This window comes from Gastrolobium bilobum, unplaced genomic scaffold (assembly GCF_033153095.1).
Source record: "Gastrolobium bilobum isolate Gb01-03AN ecotype WA unplaced genomic scaffold, APGP_CSIRO_Gbil_v1 utg7600, whole genome shotgun sequence".
In the NCBI taxonomy this organism is placed as follows: Eukaryota; Viridiplantae; Streptophyta; class Magnoliopsida; order Fabales; family Fabaceae; genus Gastrolobium; species Gastrolobium bilobum.
Window position 1 is genome coordinate 375,567 of NW_026897674.1, and position 23,265 is coordinate 398,831.

The window sequence follows — 23,265 nt, forward strand, 5'->3', positions numbered from 1 at the left end:
CAAAGCACAGGAACTTCAGCGCATATAGCATACTTGGGTGTTTGAATATTTTTCTCAATTGAGGACAAGTCATCCTTGGTGATAGAAGGGAACTCTGGAAACAAAACACATGTATCCCAATTGGATTTACGATGGCAGTAGGTAGTCAAAAGGAGGTGGAAGTGGAAGAAGGTTTGCAGACAGAGATGGGCAGCATAGAGAAAGATCAGTAGAGAGAGTTTGATAGAAGTTGAACGATTTATTCGTACCAGTTTAGATGAAATGGAAGAAGGTTTGCAGACAGAGATGGGCAGTAGAGAGAGATCAGTAGCCGACAGTGTTTGGACGGCGAACTGGCGAAGTGAGAGAGAAAAGGAGGCATGTGTTGCGCCGCGAAGAGTGAAGAATGAGAAGAGTTCAAACCCTAACATTTCCTTTTTATACCATGAGATAAAATGACCACAATAACCTTATTAATTTGCGGGTCAGCGAGTTCACAGGTTGACCTGTAATCCGACACGAATTTTTTCGTGTTGTTTTTCTTCAACCCGAACACGACTTATTTATTAAACGAGTTGACCCGAACACGAAAATTTTGTGTCGGGTCCGGGTCGGGTTGACGGGTCGTGTCATAAATTGCCACCCCTATTAACTATTACCAAAGTAAAATCATAACCTTTTGGTGAATGAGGTAGTTTGTTGACATTTCCTACTTCCACTTTGGAATCTCAATATGTTGAAGTAATCACGTTAGTCTTTGTTAGGGACCTTGAGGTCATCACCCCAAAGGGTGGAAGTGCCCAATGAACAAGTAATGTGGGACTCGTAACATTGTCAATCCTATTAAAGACCGACGCCTACGACAGCTTTCACTCTATTGACATTAACCCGGTGGTAGCCCTTTTCTTTTTGGTGGCTTCACTCACCTATTAGTATTCAGTACAACACCCCTTTGGGAGGTATGACACCTTAATCCAACCTATAGGCAGCCATTTCTATGGCCTCAACTCTCAATGAAAGTACCAATGTTATGGACTTTGAAGCCACCACCTCAAAAGCTAGCTTGAAGGATGGAAGTGCCCAAGACTTATAAAACCCACATTAGTTTCTTATATAACCAATGTGAGACTCGTAACAGTCTTTGATGCTTAGTTTTTACTTGTTGACGTCTCTGATACCCCGACACAGCTTTTTTTTGAAAAAATGTGTACCGACACGTTCTGACACGCGGTCAATATTTTGGGACACATGGCCAACTCTTCGACACGCTCTGACATATTTTTTCGACACGCAATCAACTTTTTTCGACACTTGGTCAACGCTCTGAAATGTTTTTTTTTAGTCTTAATTTTTTTATTAACTAAAAATAAAAAAAAATCATTTATAAATCAATTTTTTTCTGTTATGAAATTTGACATGAAAAATTAATAAGGTACGAAAAAATGTTTTTTTTTATATTTACGTTATAAAATTTGAATATTTGATTGGTTATATGACTTATTATGGACTGTTATATGTATTAAATATAAATTATATTATATATATATATATATATATATTAAAAATATTATTTAATCTCAAAACATGTCCCAACATGTCGAAATATGCCATTTTTTAGAATTAACGTGTCGGCGTGTCGTGTTCCGTGTCCCGTGTCAGTGTCCATGCATCATAGGTTGCCACACAAAACACCAGGAAACAAAGTTTGTCACGTCCTTCTTCACTCAATTCCACCAATACAATTATTACAAGTCCTGATACATTTTAGTTGCACCAGGATGAATTATGTTGGCAAAATGATGAGCTTCTTTAAGAAGATTTCTCCGCATATGCTTCATGGTAGGCACACACAACTTGTCACAAAACCTCAAAACCCTATCTAACCTAACCAAGAATTTTGATGCTCCCTTATCCTTCACTTATCTAATGATTTTGCACATAGACAAGTCTTCTCCCTAAGATGTTTTAATCATATCCATTATGGAAGACTCGAGTTGGACATGAGCGACAAATTAGTTTGACTCCCTAATCTTAAATTTCATTCATTGCCCTTCTAACTTGTGAATTTCTTTTTTTTTTTGGAGTTACCCAACCCTAATTATCTCTTTGAGACGAGTTGGCTCCCTCCGGTATCCCCACGTGCTTCGACTCTTTGAGCCGGCTATGGGACTAATCCGGAGTGCGGGGGAACAGTGATGGCTAAAGGTTCAGCCCCCTCCCCAAGAATGCATTCAGCGGGAATCGAACACATATCCAACCCCACTAACTTGTGAATTTCTTCTCCCAAGGGTCTCCTCATTTCAATTAAATAAGCTAGACTACCCAAATACTTCATACTCAAAGTATTTGCCACTATATTAGCTTTCCCTAGATGGTACAAGTTGGTGCAATCATAGTCATTTAATAACTCGAAAGGATTTTTGCTATAAAACAATATATATGTTTTTCTTAAGGAAAAATCAATGATAGACACATCATAATTTTGAAAATCAAGTCATCAATATTGCAATATTTCTCAAGCATTCAAATGTAAAATTATAACCAAATTCGCAAAATCCATAATATCTTTCCATAGCATTTATCAATATCATATAAACAAAGATATTTTTCAAACATCATCATAACTAATATAAATATTACAAAAGTCATTGAACAAAGAAAACCGTCCAACTGCATTTTATGTTACTTTGTCCCTTAAAAATGGTTAAGTAAATAACATTGCACATTTTCATTCATAATGCCATTGTGTAACAAATGAAAACAGAAATATTCATAAAAGAATTTAAGATAAAGTTTAGACTTTGTATAGTGCACATTATTCACTCACCAAAGTAGGAGTCAAGACTATCAATTGGTGTGAAGATTTTGAAAAAATACTTACTTGCTAACACTTCCTTCCAATCTCCTAATGTGTCATTTTCTCTACTCCATTCTCATATTTGCTTATCACTCTCCCCAATTTTTCTCCTCCCTCCAACTTCTATTAAAACCTTACATATTTATAGGCATTCTTCCTTCAGACAACAAGAAATTGATACTACCATTTCCTGTAACTAACATTCAATTCATGTTATTGACAATTCTTTCATGATTAATTAAAACTCAATCCCTTGGTGTTTTAATCCTTTACCCTATTCAAAACCTTAATTCCTTAGTGATCTCTCATAGGACAAGCATTAAGAACAAGAATAAAAAGGTCATATAGGATTAATAAGTTTATCCCTAAATTATACAAAACCTAGCAACTAATCAATCGAAATCCTACACCAACATCCTTATTGTCATGCAAGATTCATGTGTTCATCTATGAGTGATTAATACATAAACAAAGCTAACAATGGAAAACAGATTAATTGCATAATATAAAACTGAATATCAAATTACAAGAAATGAATAAATATCACTAGAAATCCATTGGTTCTGCCCTAACTACAAAGAACCTAGCCTGACATAGTCAGGGAAACAAAGAAAACAAATAAGAAACTAATGAAAACATCAAAGAACTCATAAATCGGTCTCCATGGTGAAGCTTTGACTGTTCCTTCACCTTCTTGGTCCAGAACAGAGCTCACTCTCTGCCATTGAAGAATGATCTCTAAAAACCTAATTTTGTGTCCTTTTTAACAATAAGATCCATGGCCTTTGTTTACGACGCTGCTTGCTGAAACGAGCAGCTTAGCGAGGAAACACGATTGCTCGCTAGCCTCGCTCGCGAGAAATCTAGAAAAGAGGAGGTTGAATTTAACTTATTTGTGGTGTCTTGCTCGCTTGGACGAGCAACTTTGCGAGCTACAACATACAATAACACGTTCTTTAGCATCACTTGACTCGATTTTCTTCTTCATCCGGCTTTAAGAATCTATCAGCGCTTTGATTTATCATTTTAAACCTGAAACCAATATATTTTTAAGTCAATATCATACCCAATCATGAAAACTCAAGAGTCTTTTGCATCTAATAATATATGTTATGTTCTTAACCATTTACAACGTTATTTATCATGCTTTTGGTCCTGAAAACATAACATGTTTAACACTTAACACTTTCACAACTAACTACATTGTTACCACCATTTGGTATTTTTCAAAGATGTTGCTTCATTATTATTTCCACAACTAATCTCTTTGTTATCATTTTTATGTTTCCAATGATATTTCATTAATTTTGACTCTTTTTCATTCATATTTTTGTAACTCATCACTTTATCATCACTATTTGATTCTTTTTTAATAATATTTCATCACATTATTGCATAATTTAAAGAAGACAGTCAATTATTTGATGATATTATCAACTTGATTCCTACCCACCATAAATTTTTCTTTATTTCTGTATATTATTATTTTTTAATGGTTGTTATAGGTTTACACCTCTGCCTCATTAGATCACTGTTATATTGATGTACTACATCCTTTGAGGGAAACAAACTTAAATCCACCATACAAACAATTCACTTCTTAAATAACTATTTTTTATTGGTAATGTTGCAACTTCTACACATTAACACATGGTCTTCGATTCGTAACATCTTGAGCTCCATCAAAATTATCTTGTTCTTAAGCTTTGAGTGAGGGTAAGACATTGGGATCATTCATAATCATAAGGTAGAGGCACTCACAATCTACTTCCTATAGATCTCCTATCAACAAGAAAAACTTACTTTTGCACTTGTACCAAATGAATCACATATCATTGCAATTGTAGAGTAAACTAAAGTTGATCTCTTGGCATTGCAACAACAACAAATGGAATTCTCATTGTGTATTTCATTCTACCAAGATTAAAAGTGGAACATAATTCTTTATGGTGAGCATCGTATGCAGAAGTTAATTGCATCACTTGTGGTAAGGTAGGGGCCAATAGAGTTGAATGACTATGCATAGATTGGCTTGAAGCCAAGAAAGAAAGAAAAATTCATCAAAAGCTCATTGCTTAAGCCACTCACTTGATTCATCAGACTCTCAAAGTCTCTGGTGTATTCACCTAAGGTCCTTGGTTGTGAAGTGTTTGGAAAGGATATAAGTGCTATCAATGTAAGAGTATGCCCCGTGGCAAAAAACACGAGCAAAATTCGATCATGTAGTGATGGTGCACCATTGTAAAACCACTAAAATTAAGAACAATTTTGATTTGAAGATCTAATTATTTCGATCATTGCCTTTAAAGCTAGGGTATTTATATCTTAATGAACTTAAAGAACGAGTGGGGTTTGAGGAATCATTTTGAACATGGGGTGATTGGTGTGAACCAGCTTCAAAAGATCGTTGTGGTTGGTTTTGCCATGGTAATTTCTGAATATGAACATAAATTACAATCAACGAGTCACTAACCAACTGAACTTGAGCAATCAACACAATTATTCATTGTTGAAATTAGTGTTAATTTGCAATTTCTTAAAAATATTTAAACATTTAGACATTTGCTTCCTTTGCTCATGTTGCTTGCTCCCCATGGGATATGGAGGTTTCTCAAATCGTGAGAAATCTCATTGCTTCTTTTGAACTGCAGGAGGTTGCTCATTTGCTTCTTCCTTGTCTTCTTGAGTGTGCTCATTCTTCCTTGTGGAAGCTTCCACTTTTTCTAGATCTTCGCTTTTAGTAATGATGGCATTGCAGTGCTCCCTTGGGTTGATTATAGTGTCACTGGGGAATGTTCCCGAAGCTCTTTCATTCAATTGCTTGGCTATCTGTCCAATCTGAGTCTCAAGATTTTGGATTGATGCCTCTTGATTCTTGATCGATGCTTCTTGAGTCTTGAAATTTGATCTTGTCTCTTGAATGAAAGCATTGGTAGTTGAAGCCATGGTCTCCACTAGTTTCTCCAATTCGGATGGCTCCTTAAGTGGAATAGGAGGATGTAGTAAATAATTGTTGGATTTATAATCCAAACCTCCCCCTTGAATTCTCCTTTGGAAGTTGTTTCCTGGAGTATTGTTCTGGTTTCTCTGGAATTTCTGATGTGGTCTTGGATCATACCAGACTCCATTAACTTGGAAGGAATCAGCTCCTACAAGTGTTGAGCATTCGTTGGTCTCATGCTCTCCATTGCAATACTCGTAGTTAAATGAGTCAACTTGAGCTGTAGAGAGTTGCAACTTGTCCAACTTTGCATTCAGAAGAGCTATCTGTTGAGGTAGGATCTTTTGTTCTGCAAGTGATGCATCATTGTGTCCCAACTGCAGGATTCCCCTTCTTGGTTGAATTGTCATTGATGCGTTCTCAGCCCTTGCCATGAAGTCGATCAGCTCTAAAGTTTGAGCTGTTGTCTTCCTTGCTATGGTCCCACCGGCTGCACCATTGACAACCATTCTAGAGTCTGGTGTCATTCTATTATAGAAGATTCTGACCTTCTTCCCGTCTGGCAGATCATAAGCGGGGCACCTTCTGATCAGTTCTTGGAATCTGGTCCAAGATTCTCATAGAGTTTCTCCTGGTTGTTGAGTGAAGTTGGTGATTTCATTCACCAACTTGTTGTATTTCTCCCTGGAGAAGTGCTCTGCAAAGAATTTGGCTGCTAGCTCATCCCACGTTCTGATGCTGTTGGGGGTTTGTCTATCCAATCATCTGAGAGCTTTCCCTGTTACAGCAAAAGGAAACAGTCAGAGTCTAATTACATCATCGGACACCCCATTATGCTTGGTAGTGTCACAGATTCTCAGAAATCTGTCCATGAAATCATGGGGGTCTTCATAATCTTCTCCACCAAATGGATTTTTCTCCACCAAGGATATCAGTGCTGGTTGGATATCAAAATTGTTAGCGTTGATTGATGGTCTGACGATGCTAGAATTTGGCCTTGTGAACTGTGGAGCCAAGATTGACTCCATCAATTCCTCTTCCGGTGGTGGTAGATTATTAGCTGCCATCTCGGGTTCGACTTTTGGCTCTGAACTCGAGTATTCCTCTATCTTCCTTAGCTTGGTTAGCTTCCGGTTCTTCTTTGTAGTCTTCTCGATTTCTGGATCAAACTGTAAAGGTTCTTTGTTAGCTTTACCTCGCATAAAAGAGTGAAATCAATTAGTAACAACAAAAAAATAAAAATTTCAATCTCAAAGGTCGAAAGTTACAACTAATATTGACGTAATTAATCCCCGGCAACGACGCCAAAAACTTGTTGCGAAATTGGCAAGTATACCGTTCGTTTCAAGTAATAAAGTGATAAGTAGAGTATCGTTCCCACGAGGATTAATGCACCAAGTACTAGTTTAACTATTTCCCTTAAGTTGGAAAATAAAATTTGGATTGGTTTGTGAAAGAAATTGATTTTGGAATTCAAAACAGAATTTAAAAACAATTAAATTTAAAACAGAAAATTAATAACAATTAATTTTGAACGCATGCAAGGAAGGATCAAGAATGCAAGAAGTATTGATGAAAAATTTATAAAAAGGATGTAGCCAGGATGCACTCCACCTCCGATCCTCCCTTATATTCCTATATTGTATTTTATAATTAACTAATTCGTTTATTCAGACAATTCATTATTTCCCTATAAAATAGTTGAACCCTAATGTCTTAGTGATTTCAACCCTTTAATCCAATTAGAATCCTAATGTCTTAGTAATCCTTCTTGAATTAAGCATTAAGCGAATGAATTATGAGTCTGCAATTTATGTAAGTCTATGTCTAGATCATACACAAATTGTTATTTTATCCTTGTCCAGACTAAAACCCCAATATGTCTATTGTGAGTCCTAATCCTCAAAGCCCTATAATTTAGAGTGATCAGTTCTAAACAGGATATGAAAAATTAAACTAGGTAAAATAAAACAAACTAACTAATTAACTTATAAAATATGAATATAGAAATTATAAAGGATTCACATTGGGTCTGTGATCTCAACTACAAAAAGAAACTAGCCAGACATAGCTGGCTTAAATAAATTAAAATAATAAAAAGAATTCATAAAAGCAATAAAGAAAAATAAGAAGAAGAAGATGAAGAATCAATGGTCTTCGTTCTTCAACTCCGTCGAAATCCTGATCTCCAGCGTGAGCCTCCAAGAATTCTCTCCAGCCAAAGATTTTTTTCTCTGGGAGTCTAAGCCTTTATTTATAGACTTTTTGTCTTGCTCATAAATCTTGATTTAAATCACAACTTGTATTTGGGTCCAATCTGTCCTGATTCAGCCTAGATTTGTTACTGATTTGTTCTGCACCTCCCACGCTACTAGCGTGGTTCCCACGCTGATAGCGTGGGAGTTTTGTTCACATTACTGGAAGTTCACGCAACTAGCGTGGTTCCCACGCTGTCAGCGTGAGTTGCAAGAATGGTTGGCGCCACTAGCGTGAGATTCACGCTGTGAGCGTGGATGCCTCTGTATGAAAAGTTCCTTTGGCGCTACTAGCGCGGGTTCCACGCTAATAGTGTGGGACTTCGATTTCTTACTTCCAAATTTGGCTCCTTATTGTCCTGTTTTTCCTACAAAATCGAAAGAAAATCAGTTGTACAATTTTTGATTGAGATTTTAACAAATCAACAGTAAATATTTCCTTTTTATTCAAGATTAATCAATATTCTTTCTCTTTTTGGCTTAGATTTATATATATATATATATATATATATATATATATATATATATATATATATATATATATATATATATATGCTGGAGGCATATCAGTATGAAACTTGAGCTTCTTTTAAATTAAATTTTATTTGACTTATATGATATAATGCTTAAATTTGATTTTTTTTTAGGGTTGGTAATTGTAATGATTCATTAAAATATTAGTCATTTAGGTTTTATATTCATATTTTCTAATTATTGATTTTATTTGTATGTTTGGTCTCTATTATGTTTTTCTCGATGGAGAATTAGTCTCATTCTTCCTCCGGTGGCATAGCCCGATGCATCTGTTGTTCCAGTAAGGAAATAGTCTTTGGGATCGTACTTCGAGGACATGGTGGCCGAAGGAGGTTGAATGAGGGTTTCTACCAAAAAAAAAATTATTGAAATAATATTCTAGAAACTTAAAATTTTAATTGAAAACTTATTATGTCTATCGCTACAATCTTCATTTAAGATTAACTAATAACATTATTATTAGTCCAAAAGACTATAAATAATATCAATCTTTTACTATGAAGACCGACATATAAAGTGCTATCATATGAAAATTGTATCTCAACTCTTACATTTGTAGATCTAAGATTGCGTTTGATGTGTATTGAGGGACACAGCAAATAAAATATTACAACATAAGTGTTGGAGTCATAAACAATTTTGTATGTTGTTAACTGTTTGATGACTAATGAATGTGATTAAAAATTATGATATCTATGAATACAATAAAGCAAATTTTATTAGAATATTTTTTGCGAAGTGTGTGTGTGGGGAGGTTTATTAGTATTTTTACCTTTTTTGCTATATGACAAGATTTTGTAACTTGATTTAGTGTGTAACAAAATTTTAGAGATTTGTGTTGTCCTTTTGAGTTAAGTAGGAGCATGAATTCTATCCACAACGGAATTTTAATGTTTAGGGACAGGGACAAAATAGATATATAGTTTATGAAATTTTTAATAAGGTTTACATGGGGGGGGGGGGGGATCATAGAAGAGATAAGTGATAAAAATATTAAAAACATATAGTATAAGATCAACTATAATGGAGATATATGAACTTTACACTTTATTTAATTATCTATTCGTTTTCTTGTTTCTGTTTTAGTTTTTTCTTGTTATTATTTTGCTTTGTTAGTTGTTTATTTATTCTGTAAAGAAGCATCAAATATAAAATCTACCATATCGATGTAATTTAATGATTTTGAGAAATGAAGTAACGCATGAACCAAAACCAAAAATAGGGATGATACCTATGAATATTTGTGTTGTGTAGTATTGTGTCGTTCCAAATTGTTACTCTTATGAATAATTTGTTAATCTCAAAGTGTGTCACCAATTATGTGGATTGACACAACACAACACGATATGAATAACTATCAACTTTAAAGTGTTTCGCTTATTATACGAGTTGACATGACAAAATAAGACATAACATGATAGAATATGAATAAGATGTAAGAAAATTATTCTGAGTCAATTTCTTGTTTGAAGATTGACACACAACACGACACAAATTTAAAAACGGATTGATGTGAACACAAATATTTTGTATTGTGTTAAAGATTGTTAGCCCTATCAAATGATGGTTGCTCAATTGGCTCATCAGAGCTGAACAGATGAAGACGAGAATATATATTTGATCTTTCACAGTATCATTTTTGAAAGAAATTTAAAATCTTAATTCTAAATTCTCAAAAATACATGTGGCTTAAATTGTGCGGCTAACCAAAAGTATCAATGATATTTAAGAGTGGAGATATTCTAACTAACAAAAACTCTCACTACTAGCTCACTATCTATCACATCACCATTGGATGAAAGAGAGAGAATGTTAAAAAAAATTTGAAGAGAGAAAAAATCCTAATCTAATAATGATTAAATAGGTAATAAGTTAGTAGTGAAAAATTTTGATAGTTAGAATATCTGTTCTCGATATTTAAATACTTTAAAATGATTGTTATACCTATATAAGGTACCCGGTACGTACCTATCATTGTTGTTGTTTTTTTTTTTTTTTTTGGTACACCTAAATACATATTCAACACTTACTTGATCAGTAGGTATCTAATTACACTCAAGTAGAAGTCATTCTATGTAAACCATCAGATTTTCTTATTAAATTATTTGATTTTTTTTAATTCCACCCCTTCAAATTATATATTTTCTTTAAATATTTTTCCTTACTCGGCATACTTTATGAAGTTTTATTAAAATCTTGGAATGAGAGAGTTATAAAAATTATGGTTTTAAAAAAATGATTCAATCAATGAAAAATCCAACTTTGAGTACATTAAAAACTTAAAATGTTTTATTTTTTATGCAATATTTTCATTTTCAAATTCTTAACAAGCGTGACAAGAACATTGTTATCAATTTTTTAAAATTAAATTTATATATCTATATTTTCATGAGATATAGGGTCTTGATTATGTTCTGATTTTTTTTTTGTTAACTGTTTTGTAGAATAGTTACAGAAATAATTACTTTTTTTTGTTTTAAAAATTAAAAATCAAAACAAAAAACAAAAATAATCCAAATATGTTCTTTAAATTTGATTTTAGAAAAAAAAATAGTTATAGTTTTTTTTTAAAAATAATTTACAAAATAAATCTTACCAAACAATTTTTTTTTTCTTTTCTGAAACTACAAAACTATTTTTAAAAACAGAGCCATATTCTCTCCTGTTCTTGCTCTACAAAAGATGCACAAATTGTCAGTTCATGATGAGTTAACTTTGTAACTTGATAAAATTACTGTCCAATTGAATAAATTTTGATATTACTGGTGTACCAAATATTCAGTGTATCCTACCAATATTACATGTCAGTTAAATTTTTTTTTCTGTCAAATTTTTTTTCTCTCCTCTGATGTGTATTACTCTTATTGAGAAGATGCACTGAATATAAGTACAGCAATAATACCAAAGATTTATTCTCAATTATTCGTTTTGACTTCAAAACAAGTTGCATTGTTGGCAGTTTCACAAGTGGTGAACCTCACGAACCGTACGAGAAGAAACCTGATCCAACTAGTAACTTCACCCCTCATCATAGACACAGGTAGCTTTCACACGCTCTCCTTTTTTCGTGCGTAAACTGTTCCCGTAGGTCTCTTCCCTCTACACTGTACTCTGCTGTTACCAAGAACACCACATTCATTCACACTGTGCCATCTCTCATTCATCAACTTCACAATCACACCCTTCACCACCAACCAACCAACAAACAATAACACACTCACATTCCCCAGGTACTCCACATTTGCTTTTCTCACTTTCCTCGCAAATGGTTCTTCGTCTTATTCATTTTTTTTTTTAATGTTTTTCTGTTTTTTTAACCGATTCCTTAATTTTCACAAAATGGGTAATGGCCATCTTACGTTAATGTTTCCAAGAATGGCATGGCATCTTCTTTTTTAGTAATGATCAGACATTATTGATGGTCTTCGTGGCAGCTTAATGATTGTGAGATAATGGCTGAAGTGAAGTGTATTTGTGAATTTTTTTTTTTTTTTTTTTTGGGTTCAAGTTTGAATTTTTCCTTATGTATAGTGATTGATTGGGTTTCTGTAAGCGATGAGTGCAAATGGGTGTTGTTTGTTTCGTATTATGAGCTCGGATTAGGGTTTAGATTTGACATCTTTGTTTCTCTTTGGAACTGGGGTAATGTACTGAGGCTAGTATGGTGACACAAATAGGCTTTTTAATTCTTGTATTTTATTGAAATGTGGCTGTTTCCTGTTTGGTAATATGAAAGATTAAGCTGATCTCACTTCATTTTGAGAGTGTGTTGCTTTCTTGTCGTTTCCTATGTTACCTTTTTTCTCTGAATTGGATCATTTCTTTCTAAGTTTCTCACAACTCCCTCCCACGTATGGAGGGGACACTATCTTGAATTCTCTTGTTATGAGAATGAGATTATTTATCAATGCATGGTTATATTCAACACTAATTTCCATCAATGTTATGGGTCTGCATTAAACGTGTTGCTTTTCGTGCATTGAATTTTGTATGCAAAGGCAAAGCTGCTTTCATTTTATATGTACTTGTTATTTATTTCTATTACTTTTTTGAGTGTTCATAAAATTATACTCAAGCATAAAACTAGTTTAACCATGCTGATAGCCCTCCAACTTGGTAAAATTAAAATGCTTTCCTCTAGGATTGTGTTTCTAGTATTCAAATCCCCTCGCGGCTGTATTCTAGTTAGCAGTTATTTGTTAAGTGTTAGAATATACAAAAAATATCTCATAATATTTTCATTATATCTTGAAATAGTTTAGAGTATCTTATATAATGTAAAATAATTAATTGGTCTTCACAGTTTAAGCTTTTAGTTTGAAATGATGCTCTACATGGGATTGGAACCTCTTTATAGTGATTTCTCCCATCTCACTGGTGAGTCATACCAATTCTCCATGACTCCAAATCTATGAGAACTTTTTTGTTGTAGTGAGCCTTCGTTGCTAGACCCTAGTCTACCTTCATTGTGGCTCATCACTCTCGACCCATTGTCTGCACCTTCATTGTGCTTGAAGACCCATTGGTCACTTTCCTTGAAGATCCATTGCCCCTTCCTTCATTGCCGGCCACCATTCACACGTTTGACAACCATGCTTTGTGGAGCTCAGATTATATTAATTGGTTATTTTTCCTTTTTAAATGTTTCATTTGCAACAAGCTTAAAGTTTAATAAGCTTTAGCTTAAGGGGAATGTTAGAATATATGAAAATTATCTCACAATATCTTGATTCTATCTTATAATAGTATAGAGTATCTTATATGATCTCTTAGGAATATTTTCCTTGTTCTCTACTTTTTTCCCCTATCTATTTAGGATTTGGAGTCTAATATTAGTATAAATAGGAATTAATGTTTTGTAGTATGTATCACATCATAACACATCAAATCAATCCTAATTTCAGGTTATTCCGTCTTTATTATCTCTTTTCTTTCTTCTCTACCTAAATCCCTATGATTTCAACATTAAGGTGGAATTCTTCTGATTCTTACCCCTGCCTTTCCTTATCTAAATTTCCTTAGTCTTGTTATCAAAAAAAAAAATTTCCTTAGTCTTGTTGGTCGTGCATGTCCTACCAAGAATGCATGAATATTATATGCACGTATGCAGCACTGATATGATTCATATCTCCGTTCCACATTTTTTTGTGGTTTTGAATTTCTTGACATTGTAATCTTAAAAATGCTCTGTCTTGCTAAGATTTTGGGTATATTTTTATTGTTAATACTTGTTGTTTAAACTTTGAACTTATGATTAATCTCTGTTCTCTATAACAACAACAACAATATCCTTTTCCCACTAGGTGAAGTTAGCTACATGGATCAAATGACGCCATTGTGTTTGGTCAAAACCCAAGTCTTTGGAGAGGCCATTTAGATCTAAATGAGTTTGAATATCTAGTTGTTACACTTTTATCAGGTTTCAAATATTGATGGTTGGTTTTTGACAGATGGCCTCGCAAACAGCTACTCATCCAACTACTCCCAGTGCTCAAGTGGTTGGTAATGCATTTGTTGAGCAGTATTACCGTATTCTTCATCATTCACCAGATCTGGTCTATCGTTTTTATCAAGAAACTAGTGTGGTTAGTCGTCCGGATTCCAATGGTGTGATGACATCAGTTACAACCATGAAAGTAAGTTTCTTGATACCAAACTGGTGCCTTTATAACTTTTTTATTTTCTATAGAAGTTTCCTCAGGTGCCTTATTGAAAGAGAAGGAACATTGTATAATATAAAATAATACAATCATTTGATATCTATTATGATTCATTGCTATTGAATAACTAATGATTTAAACTGCTATGTGCTTGGACAATCTACTAGTCATTAATACACTGCAAATTCTTTTTTTTTCCATACATATTCATATTAAATGCTTTCTACTTCTATTTTCATGAGTTTTACAAAGTTGAGAAGGATGAATGAGATGTTTATCCATTTAGATTTTATTGTGCCTCTGTAAATTTTTAATAGGCATATCTCAGGCTCTAAGCTGATCTCTACAAGGGAAATCACTGTCTTTTTATGGTACAGGGCATTAATGAGAAGATTATTTCTCTAAATTACAAGGAATTTAAAGCAGAGATAAAGACTGCCGATGCACAAAAGTCGCACGAGCAAGGAGTGACTGTGCTGGTGACTGGATGTTTGACTGGCAAGGATAACTTGAGAAGAAATTTTGCGCAGTCATTCTTTCTTGCTCCGCAAGACAATGGCTATTTTGTTCTAAATGATGTTTTTAGGTATGTAGAAGACTGGGAACCATCGGAACTGCATCCAGTTAATGGAGATGGTGATGCAACTGCTGTTACTATAACCCCAGAACCAGGCAAGATTAATTCAAAAGAATTGTGTCTTCTGTTACAGAATTTATTTAGTAGTTGTATTCACGCTTTCCTCATTTCTTTACAGAACATAGTCATGTTTCTGATCCTTCTGCACCAGACCCTACAAATTCTCTTGTGAACGAGGGTCAAATGGTTGCTGAGAATACTTACGAATCATCTAGCAATCACGAGGGACAGATAGTTATTGAAAATGAAGACATTGTAGAACCACATTTTCAGTCAAATGGGAATGATGATTCTCAGGCCACAGAACTGGCTTCTTCAGCTCAGGAGGATGCTCCAAAGAAGTCTTATGCATCAATTGTGAGTCTTGACATAAAACATTTGCGTGCAAGCACTGTTCTTATTGAAATTTTGAAGTTTATTAGATTTGTTGTAGGTGAAAGTCCAAAAAGGGAGTTTGGGATCAGCTAAAGTCTATGTGCCAACTAATACTATAAAGACAGGGCCTAACAAAACTGAGAGTCAAGTAGTTGAGTCAGTAGATTCTGCTGCAGTCCATGAAGCAGGACCAGATAGTGTCGGCAACCCTGAAAGTAGTGATACTCACAAGGATGGTACATGTTCTCTTTTTCAGTTTTTATATATATTATGATTTGGTTTTGTCTTACAAAGTTTTGATAAAATGAATTTGAACAAAACACACCATTTAATTTTGTAAGGTCATGAAGTTAGCTGCTTGAAACTCAGCCAAAATATTTTGCGTAAACATATTTCTGCTTCTAATAAACATGTATTGCCTTCAACAGTTGAAGGACACTCCATTTACATTCGAAATTTGCCCTTAAATGTGTCGGTTGCTCAGTTGGAAGAGGAGTTTAAAAAATTTGGACCCATTAAGCCGGAAGGCATCCAAGTCAGAAATAATAAGGTAGTTATCAGGTCAATGAAACATTCAAATTACCCTTTTTTTCTTTTTTTTTTCAGTCCTAATGCAGTTTTGTTGGAAACACTGATTGTATTTGTCTTTGCAGCAGCAAGGATACTGTTTTGGCTTTGTTGAGTTCCTATCTCTAAATTCGATGAATAGTGCAATTCAGGTATGGTCCTCATTAGTGGATAGTTTATGTTCCTAGAATTTTGGCATTTGATCGTGCAAGTTAATTATTTTTATGTTGGAGCTGCTATCAAATGTGAGAGTAATTTTAAGTTGGATGCATGCAGTTATATAATTCATAAATCTGTCACTGCTCCCAATAGATGTCAAAGTTTTGGTATTATGAAAGTATATATCCTTCAAATTATACAAAATTTCTTATTTGAAACATGTCTTATTCTTGTTTACTTGACTCTTAATCTGCTCCATCTACCATAAGCCTACAACTGAGCTCCTTTATAGTTAACTCATATTCTGGGTAGTGCATTATTTCTACATTTTTATATTTTGTGGAAGAGTCAAAAGAGAAAATGGAAACTGTATCAGAGTTCAGACAATTGTTGAACAGTACACATCTGGGGAAGAGCTATGGTAATCTTCATATATGGATCCATTAAATTACAAATTAAAACAAAATCATAATCTAATTATTTTGCGCTGAAATGAAATTCTTGAAGTCTTTAAAATTCAATTTTAATTTCTTAAAACTGTAAGACGATGGCTCTGTATATTGAAATTATGCATTTGATCTCGATACAAATTGAATTCCACATTCATATTGTTCTTCTCGAGTGTGGATTAAATGTTCTCCAAATTGAAGTTCTATGTTAGGCTCTCCAGCTTTATAAGGTAAGAATTGTGAAAGAATGATAAAGGATAGGGAGAAGAGTGAAAGAGACGAGAGAAATAATGGTGTCTTGTACTCAAGAAAGAAGAAGATTAGAAGAGGGATTGTCCTCTTACAAGGGGTAGCGCCTTTCTCTGCTGAGTTTGGTTATCTTCCAAAAAGACGCCTTTCTGCAGTTTCCCCCTTGTTTATCTGCCTAACTGCCAAAATAACCACTTCTAATTAATCAACTAACTACAGTTTAATCCTCCTTGAATATGCCCTCCAAATTTTATTCTCTTTGTCATCCAGCAGTTCTTCAATCATTGGAATAGGGAACTTATTCGGGATAGTGGCTTTGTTCAAAGCACGGTATTTAATATAGAAATGCCAATTGCCATCCTTTTTCTCAACTAGAATTAGTGAACTGGAGTAAGGGCTTGTACTGGGTCTTTGTTCAAAGCACGGTATTTAATATAGAAATGCCAATTGCCATCCTTTTTCTCAACTAGAATTAGTGAACTGGAGTAAGGGCTTGTACTAGGTCTGCAAATTTTGGGCAAGAGCATCTCAGCCACCAGCTTTCTCAATCTCACTAAATGGGGGTAATTGTAAGGCCTGACATTAATGGGATTAGTACCAACCTTCATTGGAATTCAGTGATCCACTTCTCTATTCGGAGGCAATCATTCAGGGATTGAGAAAATGGGAGAGAATCTGGCTAGTAGTTGCTGCAGCTGGGATAGTTGTTGGAGTGAGAGGGATCCTGATTCAGCTTCCCCTTCCCCTATTGAGTCCGGTAACATGGCTGATAAAACAAGAATCATGGAAACAGATCTACTTCTAACACCTTCATTAGTGCCTTAGAGGATACCACAGCCTCGGATAAACTTGGGTACCCTCTTATGCTCACCTGCTGACCTTGGTGCAAGAAAGACTCAGATAAGGTCCTCTAATTAACCTTCACTTCTCCCAAGGTCTCCAACCAAGATACTCCCAAAATCAGATCCACCCCACCCAATTCTAACAGGTACAAGTCACTAGTGAGGGCATACTTTTCCAGTTGTACAGTTAACCCCTTACAGCACCCTTGAGATTCACTCCTATATCTGTCCCCTATACAAACCCCAAACGACGGTGTAGGAGATACCTCCTACCCTGCTTCTGCACCGCTGTCATCAGCACCAAGACAGGTACACCTCTAACTATTCTCATGGTCTTGGGTTGCGTCATCCCCGCTGCTGAGAATAAGGATAGGTCTAACCAGTCACATGACATTTCTGGGGTAGCTTCCACATCTCATGCCTTCTAGACTTGCGGTTCTATCATCCAGCCTTCCCTTTCCTCATCCATCCTTCTTCTTCTGCCAGGATGATGACTCTAATGATTTTCTGTGGGCATTTATGTGAAGGTCCAAATGGCAACTTGCAGTGGGAACAACGGCATTCCTCCCTTTACACATCATATTCGTGATTAGGAAGTTGGTGGGATCCTCTGTTCCTCGATCCTGCATAGCTATTACCAGCTGGTTTGGCCACAGCCTACAAAAGTTCTACTGCCCCCTGGTATGATCCTTTCTACTCTAATGGCCGGCCTCGCACCTCCCCAGTGATGATTCTGACAGCAAACTTGGTAGCCCAATTGTGGTGTTGCCCACTCGGACACAATGCTTCCACCTCCTTCATATCGACTTCCTGCACTTGGGGTTCTGAATTCTGAACTCCCAAACCCACTGGAAGCCTTCAACTCCTCCTCAACATCCCTAGCAAGATAAATGGTTGTCATGACCACTCTGGGATCATGGGGGTCTAACTCTGCATTTGACTTCCTGATGTAGACCACCCAGCTACTCCTCTGTGGTATGAGGCTTTCGCCACCAGTGCCACAAAATCTTGCACATATTCTTCCACCGACCCTGTTTGATGCAGAGTAGCGAGTCTTTCAAAACGTTTCCCAGGTTTCTTTCTTCGTAATGATGAATCATGGTTGTGGTGAATTCTTCCCAGTTCCATATTTGAAGTCTTTTTCCACAAGAATATGAACCAATGTGCCGCATTCCACTCCATGCTAATGAAAGCCAGTTGCACCTTCTCTGCTGGCTTAATATACTATATCTCAAAAAAATTCTCTACCCTTACTATTCAACCTCAAGGATCAGTCACTTCAAAGGTGGGTAGCTCTACCATCAGAGCCCAAAAACGGTTCTCTGAACCAGGGGAATTTGTCCCACTTTGCTTTGCTCCTCAATTTGCTTGACCAAGTGTGGCTGAATTTCCTCTCAGATGGGTTGATCTTTGGTACCTTCATCCTCAATTTCAAGACCTTGCTTTTACTTCCAATGACCCAGAAGCTGTTTGATTTATCAATACCCTCAGTGCTTTTCTTAATCACAGATAGATAACTGGATACCATGGTCACTGTTTGCTGGTCACCTCCTTGAAAAGTTCCACTGAGCTCTCCAAAGCTTCGAAATGCTTCTGGTGTGTCCATTTCACTAGTGAATCTGGCAGGTTGGACCAAATGTTAGGCTCTCCAGTTGTGTAAGGTAAGGATTGTGAAAGAATGAGCAAGGACAGGGAGAAGAGTGAAAGAGACGAGAGAAAGAAAGGTGTTCTGTACTCAAGAAAGAAGATTAAAAGAGGGATGATCCTCTTACTAGGGTGTAGCTCCTTTCTCCACTGAGAATGTCTCAGTTTACGTATTTTCCAAAAAGAGGCCTTTCTACAGTTTCCCCCCTTCTTTAACTCCCTATCTGCCAAAATAACCACTTGTAACTAACCCACTAACTACAATTTATTCCTCCTGGAATATATACCCTCCAAATTTTATTCTCTTTATTCTTATCGTGCCTAACATTCTCCCAATGTTAAGCTGAATTCATCTTCATAGTTTTCCCCTTCTGCTATTCAAGAGATGTTTCATCTTGCTCATTTTATCATTATTATTTTTCCCTTCACTTAATGAATGCGCTTTACTATGATATGTCATATAATGAGATCCAAAGTAGACAACCTAGTAGGCCTTGCTGATCTACATCAGAAGAGGGGTAAAGCAGAAATTATGATTATGTGAAAGTTACTTAATGTTAAAGAATTGTTGGTTTAGGGCTAGGGAAGATGCAAAAGAGAAAGACTGCAAACAATAACACTGAAGATATTATTGATAGATTTTAATGGGTTGATCAATACCTTAACCTAATACTCCTATTTATATTACTATATAGGGCAAGTACTAGCACGGCAAGTACAATATTGGAGTGACTTGATAATATTGGCCTTCCTGCTTGTCGCATAGTACCTGCAAATCTGTGATTTCCTCATTCTCCCCTTCCTAGTCCTTGAAGGGGAAAGAGTACTTTATTAGACCCAAAGGTCAATGGAATGAATTGCAGAGTGATTTTCTAGCCAAGTAAAGCAGTCGGCTGCTTGTAATTTGTATTGCCACATCATAATAGCTAATTCTATATTCTGTCTGAAGTTATTGTGTTTGATAAAACCTCCATTATCTTCCCTTTCTTATTAGTTACTTCTAATTTAATGTGAAAATCTTCAGATCTTTGTTCATTATTTAAGACAGTTAGTTTATTTTGTCAGGCTTCACCTATTACTGTTGGGGGATATCGAGCTGTAGTTGAGATAAAGAGAACCACTACTCGAGGTAATTTGAAGCTAACAACTAACAAGTACTAGTAAAACTGATGTCATTCATTCAGTAAAGGAGGAAAAACAGTGAATTAATTTTTATAATAAAAAGAGCTCCATTATAGTTGACAATTTTATTTGTTCTCTTTCAGTTGGCAATGGAACTAGCAGTACTGGAAGAGGTAGAATCCCAACTGGAAGGAGTGCATTTCGAAATGACTCTTTCAGGGGTCATGGGAATTATGCTGGTGGTCGGGGCTATGGTCGAAATGATTATGGAAACCATGGCGACTTTTCTGGTCGAGGTCGTGGTCCTGGCGGTCACGGAGAAGCTTATCACCAAGGGAGAGGGAGAGGTGGCCGGTCAAGTGCACAAAAACAAAATGCTGTGTCCAACTAAATGTTGGATGATTTTTGGGAGGTTCTTCTGAAACCATTTTCTTGGAAGGTTTATAAACATGGGAATCTGCTGAATTTTCTTGCTACCATCAACCTTCTAAAGTTTCTCATGCTACTTTCACTGCATTTGCACAGCTGTAGTATTTGTAGCTTTAGTTGTTATTGCTATGATCCTAGTGGTTTAGTGTAGCAATCAGGAATAGGTATACTCTCTTCTTTTTTTAAAAACGAAACAGACACCAAGACTGCAATTGACATTAGAGTAACCATCGATCCTTATTTATTATTTTTTTCTATGATGGAACATTTCTATATCCAAATTGAGATTCTAGTTTTAAAAGGGTCTTTGTTAGTTCCATTTTTGTTTGAGTTTTACTTGTAAAATTTAGGAATAACTTGGGATAACTGCAAGTTTGATTTGTTTGTGCCATCTGTGTTGGATGGCGCTGCAGGATGAATTAAATGGAAACTGGGAGTATAATGTAGAGCAAAACTATGTGTATTATATTGGCGAAGAACGAAGATAATGTGGCAAAATAGCGTGATCACTGTTTGCATTTTTATCTTTTTGAAGCTGTTTATTCCCAACTGGAGTTGAAAATGAGATAATAATGCAATATTAACAGGTTAGGTTGGATTTAAATATGTTATGTTTTATGCCTCTTTCATATCTCCCCGATTTAACGCTGGTAGCAAAAAATAAAGAAAATGTTGATTTCCATGAAAAGATATTCATGAAAGAGTATGAATTAACGTAATTGAGTAAATGAATATAATGAGAAGATTGCATGAAAACTTGTGTACAGTTACTTTTAGAATATTATTTCTTTGATCATCCATGTATTTGAACAAGTATATGTATGTATTTATTTTGATAATCAGCTTCTGTTGAGATATATAGTCCCACATTGGTTGAAGAGCAACTAATGTGGAGTTTATAAGGCCTTGGGCACTCTCACCCTTTGAGCTAACTTTTAAGGTGGTGTATCCCAAGGTTCTTTACATGGTATCAGAGCTTGAGGTTCGATCCTCACCGCCCCCACTTTAAAGTGGAAGCACAAAAAGGTAAACCAAAGATTGGGCCTGTTGCATAATCGGGACAGTGATCAAAATGCCACGCTTTGACAAAAAATTATCAGAATGTCACGCGAACAGTAAATTTTTCAAACTGCCACGCGGCATAATTCGCTACACAGTGTAGCGAATTACGTATGCAAGTAATTCGCTACACAGTGTAGCAAAATATGCCCCGTCAGAATGCACAGAACCAAAAAGTGCCATGTGTCAAAATTGTTGAAATTCGCTACCCTTGCATGCATAATTCGCTACACTGTGTAGCGAATTATGCCGCGTGGCAGTTTGGAAAATTTTACTGTTCGCGTGGCATTCTGGTAATTTTTTTGCCAAAACGTGGCAAAATGGTCACTCTCCCTGCATAATCCACGCTTCAAGCCAAGAGGGCTCTTGCGTGAGGGGGCGTGTTAAGATATATAGTCCCACATTGGTTGAAGAGCAACTAATGTGGAGTTTATAAGGCCTTGGGCACTCCCACCCTTTGAGCTAGCTCTCGATCCTGAGGGCTCTGCTTCCGCACCTACGAAACCTTTTTATTCTTTTTTACGTCTCTCGCTGCCATCAGCCACCACCGGAAAAAATTTTCCGGGGACCTCTTGGACCGAGAAGACCATTGCTTCACTGTTCCTCTTTCTTTTTTCTTGTCTATTACACAACAAGAAAAAAACGTTCACAGAATCAACGTTCAAAACTTAGAACCCCGTACAGAACCTGTTCATCGCGATTGGACCCTTTTTCCGGCGGATTCTTCACTCCGAACAGCCACAGAAACCATCGCGCTCGCCGGACGACCTTTGCCTGAAAAATCCAGCACCATCGGAGGTCAGACGCGCCTCCACGCGCCGCCCTTGTCTCTGCGCGTGAATCCCACGCGCCGCCAGCTTCACCGGCGCGTGACGGTGGTTATCGGCCGCGGACCACCACGGTTCTGATCGTCTCTCCAAGCCGGCTCTGGATCTGTGCTTTCCACTTTGATCGGACATCGTTTGGTATTTTTTCCGAATTTCTTGGCTTCTTGGAGTTTGTTCTTTTACCAATTTCTTGCCTCCGACCAGATCTGACGTTGTTTGGTATTTGTTCCGGCCACTGTGTTACTGTTTCGGCCACTGTGTTACTGTTCCGGTCAGATCTGACGTTGTTTAGTATTTGTTTGTGATTTTTTGGCTTCTTGGTGCTATTCTTTGACAAGTTTTGTGCAGTATGGCCTCTTCTCAAAGGAGTTCTTTTACAAAGTTTTCTGATGGTGCAACTTCTGAACCTAAGAGAGATGATCGATGGTGTTCTTATTGTAAAAGAACATGTCATATCAAGGATCTATGCTTTCGCCTCCATGGAAAGCAAACTGTCTTAGAAAAGATGAATTGGATGCATGGTCAACAGCATTTTACTTCCTCTAAAATAAATTCTGCATTTCGTCCAGATGAGTTGGAACGGCTCCGAACCCTCCTTGATTCTTTGAATAAGCCATCTGATACTAGTACTTTGACTATGACTGGTATGAGCTCCAAAACTTATTCTTTCATTTCTTCAT

The 23,265-nt window shown here is 36.1% G+C and overlaps 1 protein-coding gene across 1 annotated transcript; it reads left to right on the plus strand.

Annotated features, from left to right (window-relative positions):
* The first annotated feature begins 11,677 nt into the window (after nucleotides 1-11,677).
* On the plus strand, nucleotides 11,678-20,897 carry LOC133309231 (nuclear transport factor 2-like). The gene is made up of 9 exons (XM_061509989.1): nucleotides 11,678-11,796; nucleotides 14,017-14,202; nucleotides 14,604-14,898; nucleotides 14,982-15,220; nucleotides 15,297-15,474; nucleotides 15,667-15,788; nucleotides 15,892-15,957; nucleotides 20,214-20,277; nucleotides 20,414-20,897. The coding sequence occupies exons 2-9, from the start codon at nucleotides 14,017-14,019 to the stop codon at nucleotides 20,659-20,661; spliced, it is 1,398 nt and encodes a 465-aa protein (XP_061365973.1). The 5' UTR covers nucleotides 11,678-11,796; the 3' UTR covers nucleotides 20,662-20,897.
* Nucleotides 20,898-23,265: the final 2,368 nt, after the last annotated feature.

What these genes read in the sequence shown, in the direction of transcription:
- LOC133309231 (XM_061509989.1), top strand. Translation starts at nt 14,017, where the DNA reads ATGGCCTCGCAAACAGCTACTCATCCAACTACTCCCAGTGCTCAAGTG. An exon ending in AGAAGTCTTATGCATCAATT is followed by an intron (nt 15,221 to 15,296) that starts GTGAGTCTTGAC and finishes GATTTGTTGTAG; the next exon opens with GTGAAAGTCCAAAAAGGGAG. An exon ending in TAGTGATACTCACAAGGATG is followed by an intron (nt 15,475 to 15,666) that starts GTACATGTTCTC and finishes TGCCTTCAACAG; the next exon opens with TTGAAGGACACTCCATTTAC.